General features: G+C 35.9%; 1 protein-coding gene across 1 annotated transcript in view; it reads right to left on the reverse strand.

The window, feature by feature from the left end:
• Nucleotides 1–17,896, reverse strand: part of LOC141901690 (sodium/hydrogen exchanger 8-like) — a 48,452-nt gene that overhangs the window by 17,874 nt on the left and 12,682 nt on the right. Inside the window, exons 6-10 of the mRNA XM_074789105.1 lie at nucleotides 10,070–10,171; nucleotides 7,311–7,489; nucleotides 6,886–7,024; nucleotides 6,421–6,526; nucleotides 3,490–3,606 (exon numbers count right to left, since the gene is read on the reverse strand). Coding sequence (XP_074645206.1) covers nucleotides 3,490–3,606; nucleotides 6,421–6,526; nucleotides 6,886–7,024; nucleotides 7,311–7,489; nucleotides 10,070–10,171 — 643 coding nt within the window. The remainder of the gene's footprint in view (nucleotides 1–3,489; nucleotides 3,607–6,420; nucleotides 6,527–6,885; nucleotides 7,025–7,310; nucleotides 7,490–10,069; nucleotides 10,172–17,896) is intronic.

A 17,896-nucleotide genomic window follows, 5' to 3' on the forward strand; every position in this document is an offset into this window, starting at 1 on the left:
TTCTTTAGTGCAAATAAAAATATTCCTCCCAAAAAACCAAATCAACTAAAGATTTCACAGAAATCGATATTGAAATACAATTTTAGATCTTAAAATAAAACCCGGAAGTAAAACGGTAGACGATACCACGTGTTTACGTGAACACCTGCTGATCTCTGCGGCTAAGCCAATCATAGAGGAGTCTTTGCTTTCTGATTGGCTTTTTAAAACAGATATTTTAGCGATCAGGTTTCGCGAAAAAACTCATATAAATTTTAATGAGGCCCTCTTTCAAAATTCAGCTTCATAGGGGTTGGAGAATGGATTATGCTCTAATGAATGATTTGTATGAATATATGCTCAGTTGCACAGTCAAACAGCCTTTACTCTGGAAACCATGTCATTTAAATTCGCTCCATTTGTATAGTAATAGGCTCAGCCTACGGCTGGCCTGAAAATTTTTCATGTATAGGCTTCTAGAACGAACAAAATTTATTTCATTGAAAATTAAATAAGAAAAATATATCAAAAAGGACTTAATTTTGGTCAGTGATAACTGACTTTTTAACGAGAATGAAATCTTGATTGATCTTGGGAATTTTTGTCTCAACAAAATAATATTCATAGTTCTTATACATTCATAGAATGGCATATTAAACAACTAAAACTATGAGTACCCGGCAAAGTGAGAGCCTGGGTTTCATCGGAGGTTTTTCATTATCATACGGCTCCTCCCAAGTCTATGCAAATTTTAGGCCAGTGCTGGTTACTGACAATGTTAACGACTGACATGGTTTTTAATAATTTCACGATAGGATTGCTTTAAGTAGGCAGGCAAGCTTACATCTTTACTCAGAATTGTTGTTACTCGCGACCTGCGCCTTGGCGCGCTTTATCTATAACTGATACATGCAGGCAGTGAACAGAAGAGTATAAGGCGATATTGCCTATGCGACTGTGCACGACTGTTTTCAACGCAAACGCTCATCACTATGCTGCGATTAACAAACTTATACAAATAATCAGTCTCCAAAAAGGATCCTAAATGCGAACGTCAATAAAATCACTTCAATTAATGATGATGAAACAATTATTTCAGTCGTGTAAATATATCACACTCATCTTAAAAAAGTCAATGCTATCAGCTGATCAGTATCATCAGTGAATCAGCCGTGTGGCGAACACAGAAGTAAATTTCCGCAAATTGAAAACAGAATTTCGTCAGATATCTTGATGCAACGTTACCTTATGCACGGGATTTCGAAACTAGATGAATCATTGAACACATCGCACACAATGAATCGTTATATCATACGCCTTGAGCATCAGTATTCACGCTAGAAATGATGAATATGAACCTCTTCAATTGGGCCGCCATTTTGTTTAGCACCTGCTGATCCACCTCATTTACATATTCAACAAATGCTATGACGTCATGGTGGAGTTCAAACCGGATCAACACAAATTATACATAACCGAGATTTTGGGGGGGGTTTCGTCTTTGAAAGCCCATAACTACCAAACAAAGCATCGGATCTTGACGAGATAAAGTTCTTCAGACACATAGAGCATTGAATTTTCGCATAAGTTATTTTGGATAATTGAATTTGGTTAATTAAAGATACTGTATAAATAAATTGCCCATGGGCAAAGTGTGGTTTACCTTGAAAGCTAGAGGTTGTTTGGAGTAAGGGCATTGCTTGAAAAAACTTTTTAATTCGTGACTTCAAAGTTCTAGAAGTTTATATCGTATTTTATCTTTCTTAAAGAATTATTTTGTAGTCAAATAAGACCAAAGATAAACATTTGTTAATGGTCTACATCCAAAATTTTGTAGGGTTCAGGTAGGCGCGGCATTGGAAACTATTTTATATTTTCAAAAAAATATTTTTCACCATATGAAAAAATATTCAAATAAAATTCATATGATGTCACATATCAGAGGGTGGCTGAATATTGAGTCTTGGAATCGAAACCTCTTCCAATGTATGGCCGCGGAAGCTAAAACACTGGGGCGTAGCATTAGATCGTTTTAAATCCTGGAATTGACCACTACAATATTCAGACCTATACCTATAGTTTGCTTCTTAGTATTTTCAGGTCACAAGAAATTACAATTTTTTTACAAATTCTATCAAACAGAAAACACAGCGCTCATCTTCTGCTACAACGATTATTCAGCCTGTTATCATACCAAACGTGCACGCGCCAAGCAGCGTTACAGCATCACCATATAGTAGGGTGTATAAGCGTGTGTTTGTGTGTGCAACAGTCTAATGTTAGCGCTCCTGCTCACACGTGGAGGCCTTGTGTAGTGAATGTTCGCTTCACTTCGATCTCTATCAACACAATCACCGGGTATAAAAACGAAACAATACCTATGGCGATATGTGAAATAATTATATTCTCACCAGCAATGAGCATTTAAGATTCGCACATATAAGGCACCTAGTCCAATGAAACGTTCGCCATTAATGGCTTTCCCATAATTATTTTAGTAGGGCCGGAATTCCCCGTATATCCCAAAAACAGCCAATCACATTCGCTCTTAGAGACGACGCCCCCCAATCGACGTCATTGCAATTTTATACGCAATTATTATATAAGAACTAAGAATTTTCCCAGCAAAAATACTTATTTGTCGAATTTTAACAAAGTTGACCATGTCATCGATGGAGGTTCATCATGTCTTCAATCGCATCGATTATACGTCGTTTAACCCGAGAACCAATGAAAAAATGCTCACATAAAAAAACGTACCGCGATTTTACATGAATTGGCTCAATGCCAAGCTCATACTGATGACAAAGGTAAACCAAAAAACGTGCTCAAATAAATCGATTTTTTAGACTTTTTGGATAATTTCTCAAAAAAATATGAAATCCACGGCTTTCAACTTTGGGCACCATAAAGAAAAACAAATTATGAAATATGTTTTTGCTTAATCCGTTCAATTCGCCCATTAGTAGTGAAATTACAGGCTACCACTGAAATTGCATTTGAGTGTGCTTTGGGCGTAGTGTATTAAGCATATGAATGATTATCGATCCGCCGGACCGTTGACAAAGGCTCGCTAACGCGAGCCAATAAAACTGCGGATCAGGCCACCTATACAATATATGGCACAAGTATTACTATTCTAATAAAGTTCAATTGGGGGCCTGTTACACTATAAGGGATAGAGTAAGGTTAAGGGGCATGTCAAGTGCTCTTGACTACCTAACAGCTGTAACAAGTCCGGAGCAACTTTGATGACTTTCAGTATCTTTTCTTTATAGTAAGGCCGATAGTAAGCAGATTGAATAAATCCGTCAATTTTTCCCCAGGAGCCAGCTCAAGGTTCAAATCTAATTAATTTCTTCATTTTTTTCAGTTCATCTCAACATATACACTATCTCCAACATTACCCTCTCTGCATGAGTTTACTATGTATCAAAAGCCCTCATTTTGGTTTAACCCCAATGTATTAATTAAATCAAGGACTCCTTGCTTAAGAATCATTTAACTCACCGGCTATAAATGCTATAGTTCGGAATGTTTGCTGGACAGTGATTTGTGTCATCGGCGACAGATTCTGATGTGTATAATGTGACATAACTATACCAGTAATTAAAATAGCCATTATTCCTGAAATTTAAAGAACACCATTTGAAGGTTACCATAAAAAAAAAATCACATTTCTTGAGGAAAACATCCTTACTTGAACCAGCGTCATCGAAAGAGCTAGTTGATTTTAGTAAAAATGAATCTTTTATATCGTACTATCTAACATTGACATACTACATACATGTCAATGTGTCTTGTAAGCCTTAACCCTTTCGCTTCGTACACGCTTGCACCGCCCCATACGTAAGGTATTTTCCGAAAAATTCGATTTTTTTTCAAATTGTTTTTAACCCCGATTTTTCGCGTTTTTATCGAAGATTATGATGTTATTCAGTGAAAATCAGTAAAAAATCATACCAACAGCCTTTTCTGTAGGGGGGGGGCGTGTTGGGGGGGGGTCAGGATGGGTTAGAAATTTTTTTTTTTCAGTTCGTCCCAAGAGTCGTCTCCGCCCAGTCCGAAATCACCCCCGTCATCTAAATCGTCATCTTCACTGTCGTCGTCGGCGTAAATCTTGCCTAAAACTTGATTAGCACTGAAAACTTTCTTTCGAGCAGCCATCTCAATCCCGCGCAAATTACCATGTGCTCAACAGGCTGACAGCACCAACTACTGACGCATTTTCGCCATCTGTTGTTTAGAAAGCTAACTATCTTGTCTTACATGCGTTTCCATACTGTTTGCTGTGTACGCGTTCGAGTTATAAATCAATAGGTGCATGACGTTTCTACAACGTCATACGCACAGCACGTGTCACTCATATGACGTTTCCAAAACGTCACACGTAGCAAAAGGGTTAATATAGGCTGGCTTGTTTGAAATGACACTTAACGATTTTTGGGTTAAAAGTGACAAAATACACTTTCTGTAAGTAACTTAGACAGAACAACCTATTTTGCAAAGTAGCACAGACCGGCAGGTGACAAGAACACAAATATTTTGGAGCAATTTGTTTTTCCTTGCGAATGCGGAATAAAATCAAATCGTATTTTAATGTATTTTGTTGATTCAAATTAAATAAGATTTGATATTTTTGTCTGAGTAAAATTTGATTCAATTTGCATTTCAAGTGCATGCTTATCGAATCAGCATATCACAGTCACCCATGATGATGGTGCCAATTTGAGAAAAGCTATTTCACCCAACCCTTGCACAAATGTCAAAGATACATTTTCTGAGATGGAAATAAGATATCCTCCCAATAACTAAACAGTTCACAGACATCAAACTTGAACAAATTATAAGCGAACATACAATACCTAGTCGAATGAAATGCTCGCCATTTTGTTTTGGGTTCCACATTGGGTTTTCCCAATGGGCTTTCCCAATTACATCAGAAGTTCCTGGAATTTCCTGTATATCCAACAAACAGCCAATCACATTCAATGTAGCTCAGGTAACAAGGTCAACTCAGATAAATAGAAGTGAGAAAATTTAGGGGGTTTATAAAGTGAGGGCCTGTAGGTCGAAAAGTAAATCCAGATAAGTCGCACAAAAAAGGGCAACACTTCCAGGAAGGTTTGAACTTTTATATATTTCAATTCTCATATGTGAAAACGTGCCATTACTTAGTGCTAAAAAGCAGGGTTTTTAGGTATTTTTCAAGAATAAGCCCCCTAAAAATAACTCGATCACTATGAAATTTTTGTGGGCTTCAGAACTCATTAAGCCAAACCATGACACCAAAAATCAACACTATTGGTTACACAGCCAATGTCTGTGCCTTGTTGACACACCAGTACTCTATTCATTTTCAATGAAAACTGCTTCACCAGACCGTTTGCATAGGCAAACCTACGGTTCACCAAAAACTATCCTATTCATAATCATTAAAAAAACAGGAAGAAATACAAGAGACACTACTTTGGTTTACGTAACTGCATCTAACCCAATCAGAAAGGAGACTCTGACTCTCTGATTGGCCATTTATAAAAGTTAGCGGTAAAAATCCCCTAGGTAAAAATCCCCAATTCTTCGGAGTAGGTAAAAATCCCCCTCCTTTTGAGTGGAGTGTAAGTAGATACAATCTTAAGGTCAATTAATTCATATTATTGATACATATATCCAATTTATCTATACTTTACCGTGGAACACCATAAGGATATCATGAGCATACAACTATAGTATATACTATTTCAATTAAAACATACTACAAATTTGACGGATTTTTACCTACTTCGAATATTTGGGGATTTTTACCTAGAGGATTTTACCCAGGGGATATTTACTAAGGGGATTTTTACCAAGGGGATTTTTACCTACAACCATTTATAACTGATACTTTTGCGTTCAGATCATTGTGAAAAAAAAAACCCTGTAAATTGTATCCAAAATTCTGCTACCCAGGAATTCGAAAATGGTTATCGCTTGAGTGAAATGAATGTGAAAGGTATATAAAAGTTTTAATACGTGTACTCGTGTAATGTACCGGTAATCATTTCATATAAAGTGACTTATTAATTTAAATCAGGGTTGGGTACTACATATATCTTCACTTCTATTCATATTCAGATATTATGTGCATGTCACTATAATAAATAAATACATACATAAATAATCAAGAGAACAGGGCTGCCAATCTCTGAAAAGGGCTATCAATAAGAAACTGAAGCATTTTCAGTAACATTTCATAAATATGAATGAAAATGTTTCATTAATTAGTAATCAACATTAAGACCCTCAATAACATCTTTCAAATTTCTGAATGCATCAAATCAGTATTTCTCGGAATAAAAATAGTAAGAAATACTGACAATCATGAACAGTTGGCAGCTGAGAGAATAACAAAAATGGTTAGGAAAACCCTAATTTATAAAAAAACAAAAATACTGATACCTGATAGATGCAATCCTTCAGCCAAACCATACGGAGCATAGGAGAACACAAGAACCATTCCTAACTCCAATGACGGGGTTTTTCGTAAATCAGCAAACTTTAACAAGTACAGAAGTTAAGGATTTAGAGATATTAACAACAGGATGCAGATCCATAGTTGATGGATAGAATTTGACTAAAAGTCAAATTTAGTTCGATGTTATTTAGTTGAGTAGAATTCAGTTCATTTTTAACTAAAGGACAACAGTATTAAATGACCTAACTTCAAAATATGGAACTCAATCTAATCATGACTTTTCTGAAAATCTTTATGAGAGACAGCTGAAAAAACTTGACAGTGAAAAATGTTTAAGTCATCGCAAACCGTCTTATTACAGAGAACTAGGTAGTTAACCATAAGGGTCTAAAACTGAATTTACAAACCAGATGAAATGATCATGGAACTCTTTTTCTTTAAAAGGATATCATAGCACTGATCAAACCACATGTCACACCAATTGCACTCGAGCCAAAAAACATCAATAAAAATCGACCAACACCTTGAAAAAACAAGGCTCCTCCGCTCAAATCAGCAAATGCGGGGCTAGCAGACTCTATCACAGTACTAGGAAGAATAAAAAAACACAAAAAAATATTTTTCAAATGCATTTCCGACATTAACATGTTGAGATTGTCCACAATAAAATGTCAAAATGAAGCAAAATATGCAATTACATTGTACAAAATATGTTATTTTTTAAGTATGTTTCAACCGTATGTCTCCTAACATAGCCAAAACATTCAATGATAATGATAATCACAAGAATTCGAATAATGTTTTCTGCCGAATGGTCATTATTTTCCTAAGAAAGTTGAGCGACTACTTTCTTATAAAAGAAAAAAAATCTTACGTAGTTAATACAATGGAGACTGCATCGTTTAGAACACTTTCACCAAACACCAACATGTATAATACTGGTTCGATGTCCATTGCATGAAATATTGCCAAAGTCGCAACTGGATCTACTGCAGATATCAATGAGCCAAATGCGAAACTTTCAATCAAATCCAACTGATAGGCAACTTGCGCCTAAAATAAGAATCAACTATCAGCATTCATGCAATCAGTATTTTTTTATCCTGGTTCAGTTGGAGTATTCGAAAATGTGCCAGGCAAACGTGCGTGTTTTCATATTGGAGGATGGGAAAAAGAGATCCATGGACTTTAAGATATTGTAGAACAAATAAGAAGTTTCACAGTTTAAGGCGATGCAGGTTTGGTCAAAATTGGCAAATAGGCAGACCCATTTGGCAGCAGGGTGAACAATTGCTTAAAACGTGTGAACATAGCTTTGGATTTCATTGAGCAAATCAGATGTTGCACCATTTAACACGATGAACGACTTATCACGCACCAAAGTAGCAAAACCTCAAATCAATGAACATTACAGAAACCAACAACCTTGATCGAAACTTGCCACAATCGTAGAGTATGCAACTTTGCAATTGAATGCGTTAACAAAATATGCATAATCCCAATATAAATCAAAATATTACATAATTTCAGCATTCTGAACATATGCAGAACCTAATGACCTTGAAAATCACCTCAGTCAAAGGAAGTGTCATGATCTACAACTTTGCTATCGTTTGTGATCACAAAATATGCATAGGTACCAATATAAACCAAAACATTTAGGCCTAATACGTTTTAACATTCAACTTCCCCTGGTGGTGATACAGGGTAATCTCAAATCCGGGTGACAAGAACAAAAACACAAATCTCCACCCGAAAGTAAATATCACCATATCAGTTATGCGCAGTGGGATCTTGAAAATCGACTAAGTCGGAAAACGTCCTCATTGTGCAGGTATTTACAACAGGAACTAATAGGATGGGTCAAATCCCATATATATTAGGGCGATAATGTTCTACGTACTTCTTGCAGTGGTTTGAATCCCATATATCAGTAAAAAATTCTTCAGACAGTTTTTGGTAGTAAGCACAAATTAGGGTTCTTTTTAGGTGTCTGTTAGGGTGTTCCGATAAATATGTCCACAAAGAAGGTTTTTCTGATGAGTAAAATTGTTGTCATCATCTCTATACTCGCTTTCAATTATCTAATGCATACATGTAGGGTTCAAATGACCATCCACTCGTCAATTAAAAATTTTCATCATGTTAATTTTTATTCGAGAACATTTCAACAAAATAAGAAATTTAACAATATTCATCCAAATGGAACTTTCATTTGTTTTTTACCGGTATTCCAATTTCTTGATACTGGATTTTCAATCACTTTTCCGTTCTCTTTGAAGATTGGTTCATGGGTTTTGTGATATAAGACAGGTAAACATACTTCTCATACAAAGTCTAATGTGCAGTGTTAGCTGTCCTGATATACGGGATTCGAACCTTCCCGTACAAGAACACGAGCTCTGACTGATATATGGGGTTCGAATCATCCGCATGCGCAATGAGTATGTTTTTTACTTTCAAGATTCTGGAGGAGTACCCACTGCGCATGACTGATATCATGATATTACCATTCATATCTGGAGATATGAACGAGAACTGATGAAACTACGTAAGATGAATGCTGGCTGCATCAAATCTGACCGATCCAAAAGCCTGTCTCACTCTGATATGTTAAAATAAGATCGTAATGTAATATGACAAATTATATAGAACCTCGCATAATAAACACCTACCATAACGAGTTTTTCAAAATTTTCTAGCTCATTTTCAACCTGTCTGATGTATTAAAAATTTCTTTCCATAGAATACCCATCACACATTCACACATTTCAATGAAATATTGCAAACCAGTAGGAAGCTACAGGACTCAGAAGAATTCGGGCCAAAATGAACATTTTTGGGCACAAAAAAGGTCACAGGACGGCCATCTTTAGTCCGATCCCCCCAATTTTTCTCATGCCGATAGGCGCTTGATGTAAACAGATATATACAAAAGATCAAGGTAATTGATCAAAGGGTCATGAAAGTTCACTCAAAAACAAATGACAAATGACAAAAGACAAATGAGTAAAAAGTGCTGGTTTTGGTGAACAAAAATGGCTGCCAGTTGGCCATCTTGATTCTGACCTGGCCAGTTTTTGGGCTGAAGATGTGTCTAGGGTAGATACATGTGTAAACCAAATATCAAGACATCATATTGAAGTGTCTTCCATAATCCATAAAATAACTGGATTCCGCCTACGGACGGACAGACGAACAACGGCAGAAAAGTGAAGGCAATAGCCCCGCTTGGACTAAAGTCCCAAGTGGGCTAAAACTAATTTTCACAGTAGCGCGTATGTATATACCATCCATGCCATAGTTAAAGATACCCGGGCCCAACCCAAAGAAATTAAGGTGTAAATTAAAAATCTGTAATCTGTAGTAGTATTTTCAAGGGGTTATTCGAATTAATTTTACCCTAAAAAATACGTGATGTTTTAAAATACTAGACCATTCTAAGTTATGTACGATTACAGCAACACTGCCTTAGGGCCTACTGTTCATACCATTAATAGTTGGCTGAATACAGAGTTGATATGGAAATCGGCATATCCAAATGAATTTCAATTAATTTCACCAGCTAGTGGTTTATTAAGTTATACAGCACCAGGTTAGGCAATGTGTAGTGTAATTTTCATTCAGGCTTACCTTGCCAAGAAGGAAAACACCTCCACCAACCACCAAGGCAGAAATTATTGTCCCAAACACAGCAAATACCAAAATTGAACCAATATTCTGGAAAAAGTTTCCCTGAAAAGAGCATTTGCAAGAGTTTAATTATTAGAGATAGGCCTAATATATAATAGCAAAATAGAAAAGAAGAATTAAAGGCAGGCTTAGATCAACTTGCAACTGCTTGCAACATGACAGGATTGGTTGCAACTAGTCACATTGACTGCCATGCAACAGATGTGGTACTAGATCAGAGAAAGTAAATTTAGCTAGTATGAGACACAATGCAACTAGGATTGCTGATGGACACTGAATGCTTATTGATAGGTCATTCAGATAGCACACAGAGAATGCTATCACAAGGCTGAACTAAGCCCGCAAAGTACATAAACAATCTTTTATCAACCAGCGGCGAGAATTAATGTAAGAAAAGAGAAAATCTGTTTGACGTCCAGAATAACTTTGAAAATGCTTCACTGGCATAAATCACAAGATAATGTAAAAGTAAGATCTAAACTGGGATGAATCAATACTCAATAAAATATTGACAACAATTTCAGATGGCAAACATTTGATATACTGGTATATGAAACAGTTCATTGTAGATGAAACAGCTGCAAAAGACAAGAGGGTACTTTATTATCATCATACGTACTTATAATATCAGTATTCCAATCTAAATTGGAACTAGGAAATGAGAAAATATTGCTGCTACAATTCCCAACATCACTAGATCTAAATCTACTTCCGGACACATACTTCTTGACCTTTGAGGGGCATGCGCGGATCCAAGGCCATTCAGTGACTACAGCACATTTATTGTTATCATGCCACTAAATCTGCCTTCACATTCAATTTGCTTGTGCCTTTTTTAGAGTTTTGGCGAAATTTGCCCTTTTTCGATTAAATCTACAGAGCAACAATAATGTCTCCTTTAGAAAAGTGCCCTTTTGAGTAAGGGAAAATGCCTTAAATTGTCTTTTTTGATTTTGGGCAATTTATTTTCATTCACATTTTGCTTTAGTCCTAGTACAGAAATGCATTATGGCGCACAAATTGTGTGCCCTATTATTTACTTTTTTCCCGAAACAAAAATTTTGCAAGGGCATATGAAAACTACCACACATGCTGCATGTGCAATAGTCTAAGGGGATAAATTTCAATCGTGTTATCTCAGATAATTGTATCGATGGAATGGGGCCCAGGATCCAGTTTCACGGTCTTATATATGAGTTACAACTTTACTCAGATTTAACCCATTGAAAATGAACTGATTTCAACTTACAAATATAGCTGCCAAGCAGCGATGACGGGTTTTCTGCAAAGCCATTCAGAATGATGGGAATTGTAGTAAATTGAAATATCGATACATAGAATAAAATGCATTGACAGATTCGAACCTAATATGCTGTGTAAACGTCAAATATGATTCAGCTTTGAAACCGAACATACGCGGACGTACAATCACAAATATTAATTTATTTGACCAGGCATTTATTTTGGCATCATGATACTGTATTATCACCATCCTTAAAAATGGATCTGTCCTATTAAGAACTCATCTTAAGCACCTGCTGAGTCGATAGATTGAGTGAATTTACAGATAAGAAAGTACTATGATTTAGAATAGATTTAAGAAGTTAATGTTTTTATTGAAATATTTGAATAAATACATATATTGTAGTGTAGATTCAATCATTGAATTATGAATTGATCTGGTCTGGGTTTCCGGCTGATGTTGATTTTGGCTTTTATAGATTACAAATTCTATAGTGATAAACAATTGATACCTGCAACATGTGTGTAAATCAAACCTATTCCACTAGTTGCGTGTGTTTCCTAATAAACAGGAGAGTCACTCTTGATCCGAGTTATTAGAAAAATAATGTTCATTTAGTTATAGAAATTCATTGCCTTTTTGGAAATTCTGTAATAATATTTGTTCTGTCCTAATTTTTATTACTGTATGAACCAATGATATGCTTTGTAAATTTGATGTAATAAAATAAATTTAAATTTGAATTAAATTTGAACATGAGAATCAAGCATAACTTCTGTTTTTTCAACTTGTCTTTTGTTAACAGTTCCAGAGTTTCAATTACAATCAAATCCAAATTGGCTAAAAAGGACATAGGACTAAATGAAATGAACCGTTAGTTACTGCAAACCTATTCCAGTGTTATGTCGATCATGTTGAATCACTTTCCTTGAGTTGAAAGAATCAGATCTTCTATGGTGCAACATCGGTCGAAGAGAGATATCTTGGTGTTGACTGTCCTTGACCATCTAACTTCATGCGTTTGACATGGAATCAGCATCATACCCATTTGAACTGCAAAATATTCATACATGAAAACCTACAGTACATGTATACAGTAATCAAACTTTCACCGATGTTGGATATTTGAATGAACGTTGGGCTTCTTTCAGTATTCTAAAGCAGGAAATAATAAGCCCAATAAATAGGCCCTATTCCCATTGGAACAATTGCATAATGCGTACAGTAGCACTTATCAGTCAAGTATGGAGAAATCGGTATACCAAACCTACGAACAGCAAAATGTACAGGCCTACAATGATTTCTGGTATACAAGCCGTGACCACATGAACGTTTTGGTTTGACTATTAATGTCAGTAGGTCAGAGAAAGCCTGGCCAAATTTAATCACATGGCTCAAATCAATTAGCCTTTCTGCGTGTGAATACTTCACTGTATTGTTTTAAAAATAGGCCTATCGAGTGAATTAGTACAAAGACTGAATTAGACTTTAGGCTAGTCCTGACCAAATCCTATCCATGTTATAATTGCACCAGTTATAGTAACATCACTGTAGGGCCGAAGAGAGGGAAAAAGTTCTGTTTGTAGTACATAGGCATGGTAGGCTTGTCGTACTCACTTAATACTTAAAATGCTGTTGTTACCTGAACGTGACTGGTCGGTGATTTCTACAGGTTAGCCGTATGTGAGTATGCGAGTTGACGCTCAGCCTTGCAATATTGGGATTCGAAACCAAACGAAAAAAAATCCAGTTGTAGTCCAGTGATTTACCCACCACGGTGCCACAGAACGTAACTGCAGGGTGGATGAAATTTGATTTACAAATAGCCTAGCCTCACCTAACCCAAACTCTATTCTTTCACGCATGCTTGTTGCAGATTATAGGAACTCACGTACCGCGTTTTTAGGGAACTCACGTACGGTTAACCTATGGATATCACCGTACAGTCACGTACGCGTAACAACTTCGTACTTAAAAAATGGTATTGGCTACTATATGATAGGCCTATAAACAAATAAATACCGGTGGCGGTAGGCTTTCTTAGCTTCCACACTTCACAACCGAACCAACTGACCAACCAGTATATTTATTCCCAGTACGCACCAACCGGCACAGGCCTAACACTGTTTGTCAACTGTGTGTACCGTAGTAGGATATCGATAATCACCTGATACTTTTCTGTCGTTTGTTTTCTCTCTGAGACGAACGTAATTCTAATAGCCCTCAGCGACTCAACGACCTTGATTTAAACTTGATCAATTCAAAATCTGTTTATTGACGCTTTTGGTTACATGAACTGATCAGCAATATACTTAAATGAAATAACCGGAATAACAAGAAATCAAAAATATTAAAGAGGTAACAAACAAATTCCCGTAAACCTATCAGACACGCGAACGCCGGACTCGTAAACTCTTGGACTCGGACCCGCTGAGCAATAAATTCATAAAATTGACTTTGAAATTGATTGTGGAGAAGAGAGGGAATTTTTCGATAGCTCTTCCTCATAAAGAAGAGAGAAATTTCTGAAAGAAAACACAACATGGCTACTAATTGAACGGAGCCAAATTTCCGATGTTTACGGCTCGACAGTGCCTTTATAACGTGGATTTATCAACATTCCCATGCAGTATCTGGAGATTGAAGTGAGCTGAAGGATATCATGCGGATTGTATCGGCGACAGCGGTAAGGTAAGGAAGCCTTTACACTTTTAACAAAAACTGTGTGGAAAAGGGAAAAAAAAATAATAATAATCACGCGAATTTCAATAGGGTTTTCTGTGAAGAAACAGAAAACCCTAATTAACTCAATCTCACAACTATGGATTCAGGGTAGCAACTTCTGGCATCGATATTAAAGCAATTACCTACCGGAAATGACTTCGTCGAAAACCTGTGGCTAAGAATTCAAGATGTTGATGGTCAAGGCAACCAATCCATTTCAACTGGTACAAGGATTGATTTATTGTATTTTTGATTGTTCTGATCTTTTAAGTTTTAACTAAGAAAATAAATTGTTTCTCCCTTAGTATATAGATGTTATTCTTTTAGATTCCTTTTTTTAGGTAGCTTAACTGAACCTGCTGACAAGTAATCCCTGTAATCCAAATAAAACAGTTATCCGTGGCAACTAGATGAATAAAGAAGTCTGATGATGGGGGTAAGTCGACAGCCAAAATGTTGTGGTTTCATTTTAACGCATTTTATCGTATAGAACTATATCGTGGGACTTCTTCATTCATGTCTTATTTACTTGTCATCAGAGGTTCAAATCTCTTTAGGAAGAATATTGGAATTCATTGACGAGGTAGAGATTCACACTGTGTTGTGAATGAATAATAGATCCAAGTGCCACAATCAGAAAACCGAAAAGTTAAAATATGAAAATGTTGAAATTTATTTTTAAATTCGAATTTTTGGTTTACCTCTTAGAACCGAAAATTCGGATTTTAAGATATATTTTAACATTTTCTTATTTTAACTTTTGGGCTATGGTGGCATTTGGATCTAGTGGAATTCAAAGATCGGACTGTTACCGGGTATTTGCGGGAAAAACAATTTTTATCGTGAATATACCGTAATAAATCGTCAACTGAACGTCATTACCAACGATTGAAAAGTCCTGTCAATTTCCCTTATAAATCATCTAAACCAACGGTTTTTAACGTTTTTTCAAGAAACATCTAATTCCGCAGAAATCGGAAATACGACGGGATAACTCCAGCTGCTGGTGATTTTCCCTTTTTCGCGGAATATTTTTTTAGTGTACTCACTGACTGTGTCACCTTTGTTTTTGATACATGGTTCCCATAGTTAAATGAATTCAAAGTTCCTTGGTTTTTCCAAAGTATTTCATGGGTGATTTTTCAATTTTACCAATTGGAAATAAACACATATCGTCATGCTACAGTCAACATTTTAGTGGTGACTGGTGAATCGCTGAAGAAAGATACCCTAGGCAAATGCAATATGTGAAATGTAATGAATTTCCCAACTAATTCCCTGATTTGAGGAAAAATTTTTCAAATTCCCAAATATTTCCAAACTTGAATTTTGTAAACTCCGCAGTTAGGCTGAATTTGAACATATATCCAACTCTCTTAGAAAATTGGCTTACCCTGATCACATTTTGAAAATCGCTATTTCTAAGGCTAAACGTACTTTCTTCAATTCTAAACCTCCAGAAAATAAAAAACACATTTTAGAGTTCATTGTAGTTCCGTATGTACCTGTTTTGGAAAAGTTTCGTCACTCTCTCCCTTTATTGGATAAACAAATCATTTTCACGTATGAAAACAAAATTAGTAAGACTTTGGTTAAAAACAATCAATCTAAACCTTTGGACTGCGGAGTTTACAAAATTCCTTGTTTTGGCTGTGATAAAATTTACTTTGGAGAAACTAGTCGTGATTTAAAAACTCGAATTTCGGAACACAAAAAGGATATAATAAATCAAAAACCGGCTAGTGGCATAGCCAATCACGTTTGGAACACTGGTTCCAAGCATAATTCCCTTCTTTCTAAGTATATTACTTCATGCCTTGCCAAACACTAATTATTAACTCACTCACCAATTTACTCAATTAACCTGTCCTCCTCTGTATATATACCCCCGTTTTTAATCTTAATCTCACACCTGACGATGATCTCTAGGGTGAGATCAAAACGTCGTGTCTTTTATATATTTTTGATTGAATGAATAAATTCTGGTTTTTAAATTCTTTTAATCTGTAAATAGTGGGATTTTATCTTATTATCCGTTCACCACGTTTGAGTGTGGTTATCGTTCTATTCTATCTAACATTATTTGCGACAAAAACATTTGTCTCCAGGGTGTATCTTAATTCGGACAAACATGCATAATTGATATCCCCAATGAGGACTTTTCCCAAGATTCGCAATAATGACTGACCAAATGATAATTATTGCCAATAGAAGAGATAATTTATGGTCGCCTCATGGTTATATATGTTTCATTACATATATTGCTATGATAATAGTCTGTCCAGACTCAGTAATTGCTTCGCTCAATCGTTCGTCCAGAAATATGTTTGACTCGGACAGTTATGTTGGGGGACACACTAGGTGATTACATCTCAAACCGCGCCGATTTTTGTCATCTAAAAATAGCTAACAATTTTGCCAGGATGATCAGTGATCATCATTTATTATAGTATAATTAGTTATAGTTGTATTAATTAATATAATACACAAATAAATGATCACTTTTGTGAAATCGAATTCTTTTTAGATTGGGAATAGTTTTTTAACAATAGTTTTTTAACCGGGATGCCTGGTATTTTGTTATCCCATGTCTAGGTGCTACCATTTGGTTTGATCACATGATTAAAATATCATATTCAATCACATAAGTTGATTGTGGGGCCATTTAGTTGCTGGAGCTGATATGCAAAGCGAATTCTGATATGCTTGATATCGGTGATTTTAGTTGCAAGCTTGGATTTTCGGAAATTTCACCATTCGCCAAGTGTATCACAGCTTTGAAACCCAAAACTCGACTGAAGCATATGTATACTACCGAATCTATGTTGTACCAATTGTATCTTTCAATAATGCGAAGGGGCAAAATGATTGAACATGAATCATAATTTCAGTTCCATGAAATTGAGAAGATTATCATCAAATACCAGTAATAAAAAATTCAAAGTTTTAACAAGTTGTTGACAAAATCATGATTTCAATGCATTTAGGCCCTTTTGAATAATTGAGAAATCATTTGTAACTAATCATTATTTGACCGACCTATTATTAAATACATTAAAAAACGCTTTTCATTTAGGCCTAAAACTAAATGTGCAATCATTAAATTCCTCGAGTTATTCATTAGAAGAGTGGGAGCTCGCAAGAAAGGTAATGCTGCAACTAAAAAACAAGAGCCCCAAGGGACACGATGGCTAGCCTTTTAGAATTTGCTTTTCATGAATTTGATGCAATTTTTGAGTTGTTGCTGCATTTTCTGTTTTAATTTAATTTACACAGTGCAATCATGATGCAACACAGTAGCACAGACAGGCAGTATTTCAAAGATTCGGTATTCTTTAGATGACAATGAATACGTAACAACAAGAGGACCACAAGGTTTTTGTGGAAGCCTCTCGGCCGCAACGCTAGATGGCAACATGCATCTATATAATCACAGTCAAAGATGACAAATATTGCATCTTCCACACGCCATAAAGATGGTCAGTGTAGGTGGCGCAGCTGATGGCTGAGCCTACTCTAAAAGTTGTTTATTGCAGGTGCCACTGAGCTAAAGCAACTTGGCAATCGTGTCAGTACAGGGAACGTTTTTGACGGGAATACTCATGTACACTACAAATGTACTTCAGAGAAAGTTTCATTTCATTCTTTTTAATGAGTTGGCTATTCAATTGTCATCACCAACAAACTACACAACTAACGTACTTCATAGAAAAGAGTTGTAAAATCTTGTAAATGCTTTGGCTCTTTTCTTTGATAACTCCATTGGTTTTTTCAGAGTGAGAATTGAATAAACGTCTCTC

This window comes from Tubulanus polymorphus, chromosome 3 (assembly GCF_964204645.1).
Source record: "Tubulanus polymorphus chromosome 3, tnTubPoly1.2, whole genome shotgun sequence".
Taxonomy (NCBI): domain Eukaryota; kingdom Metazoa; phylum Nemertea; class Palaeonemertea; order Tubulaniformes; family Tubulanidae; genus Tubulanus; species Tubulanus polymorphus.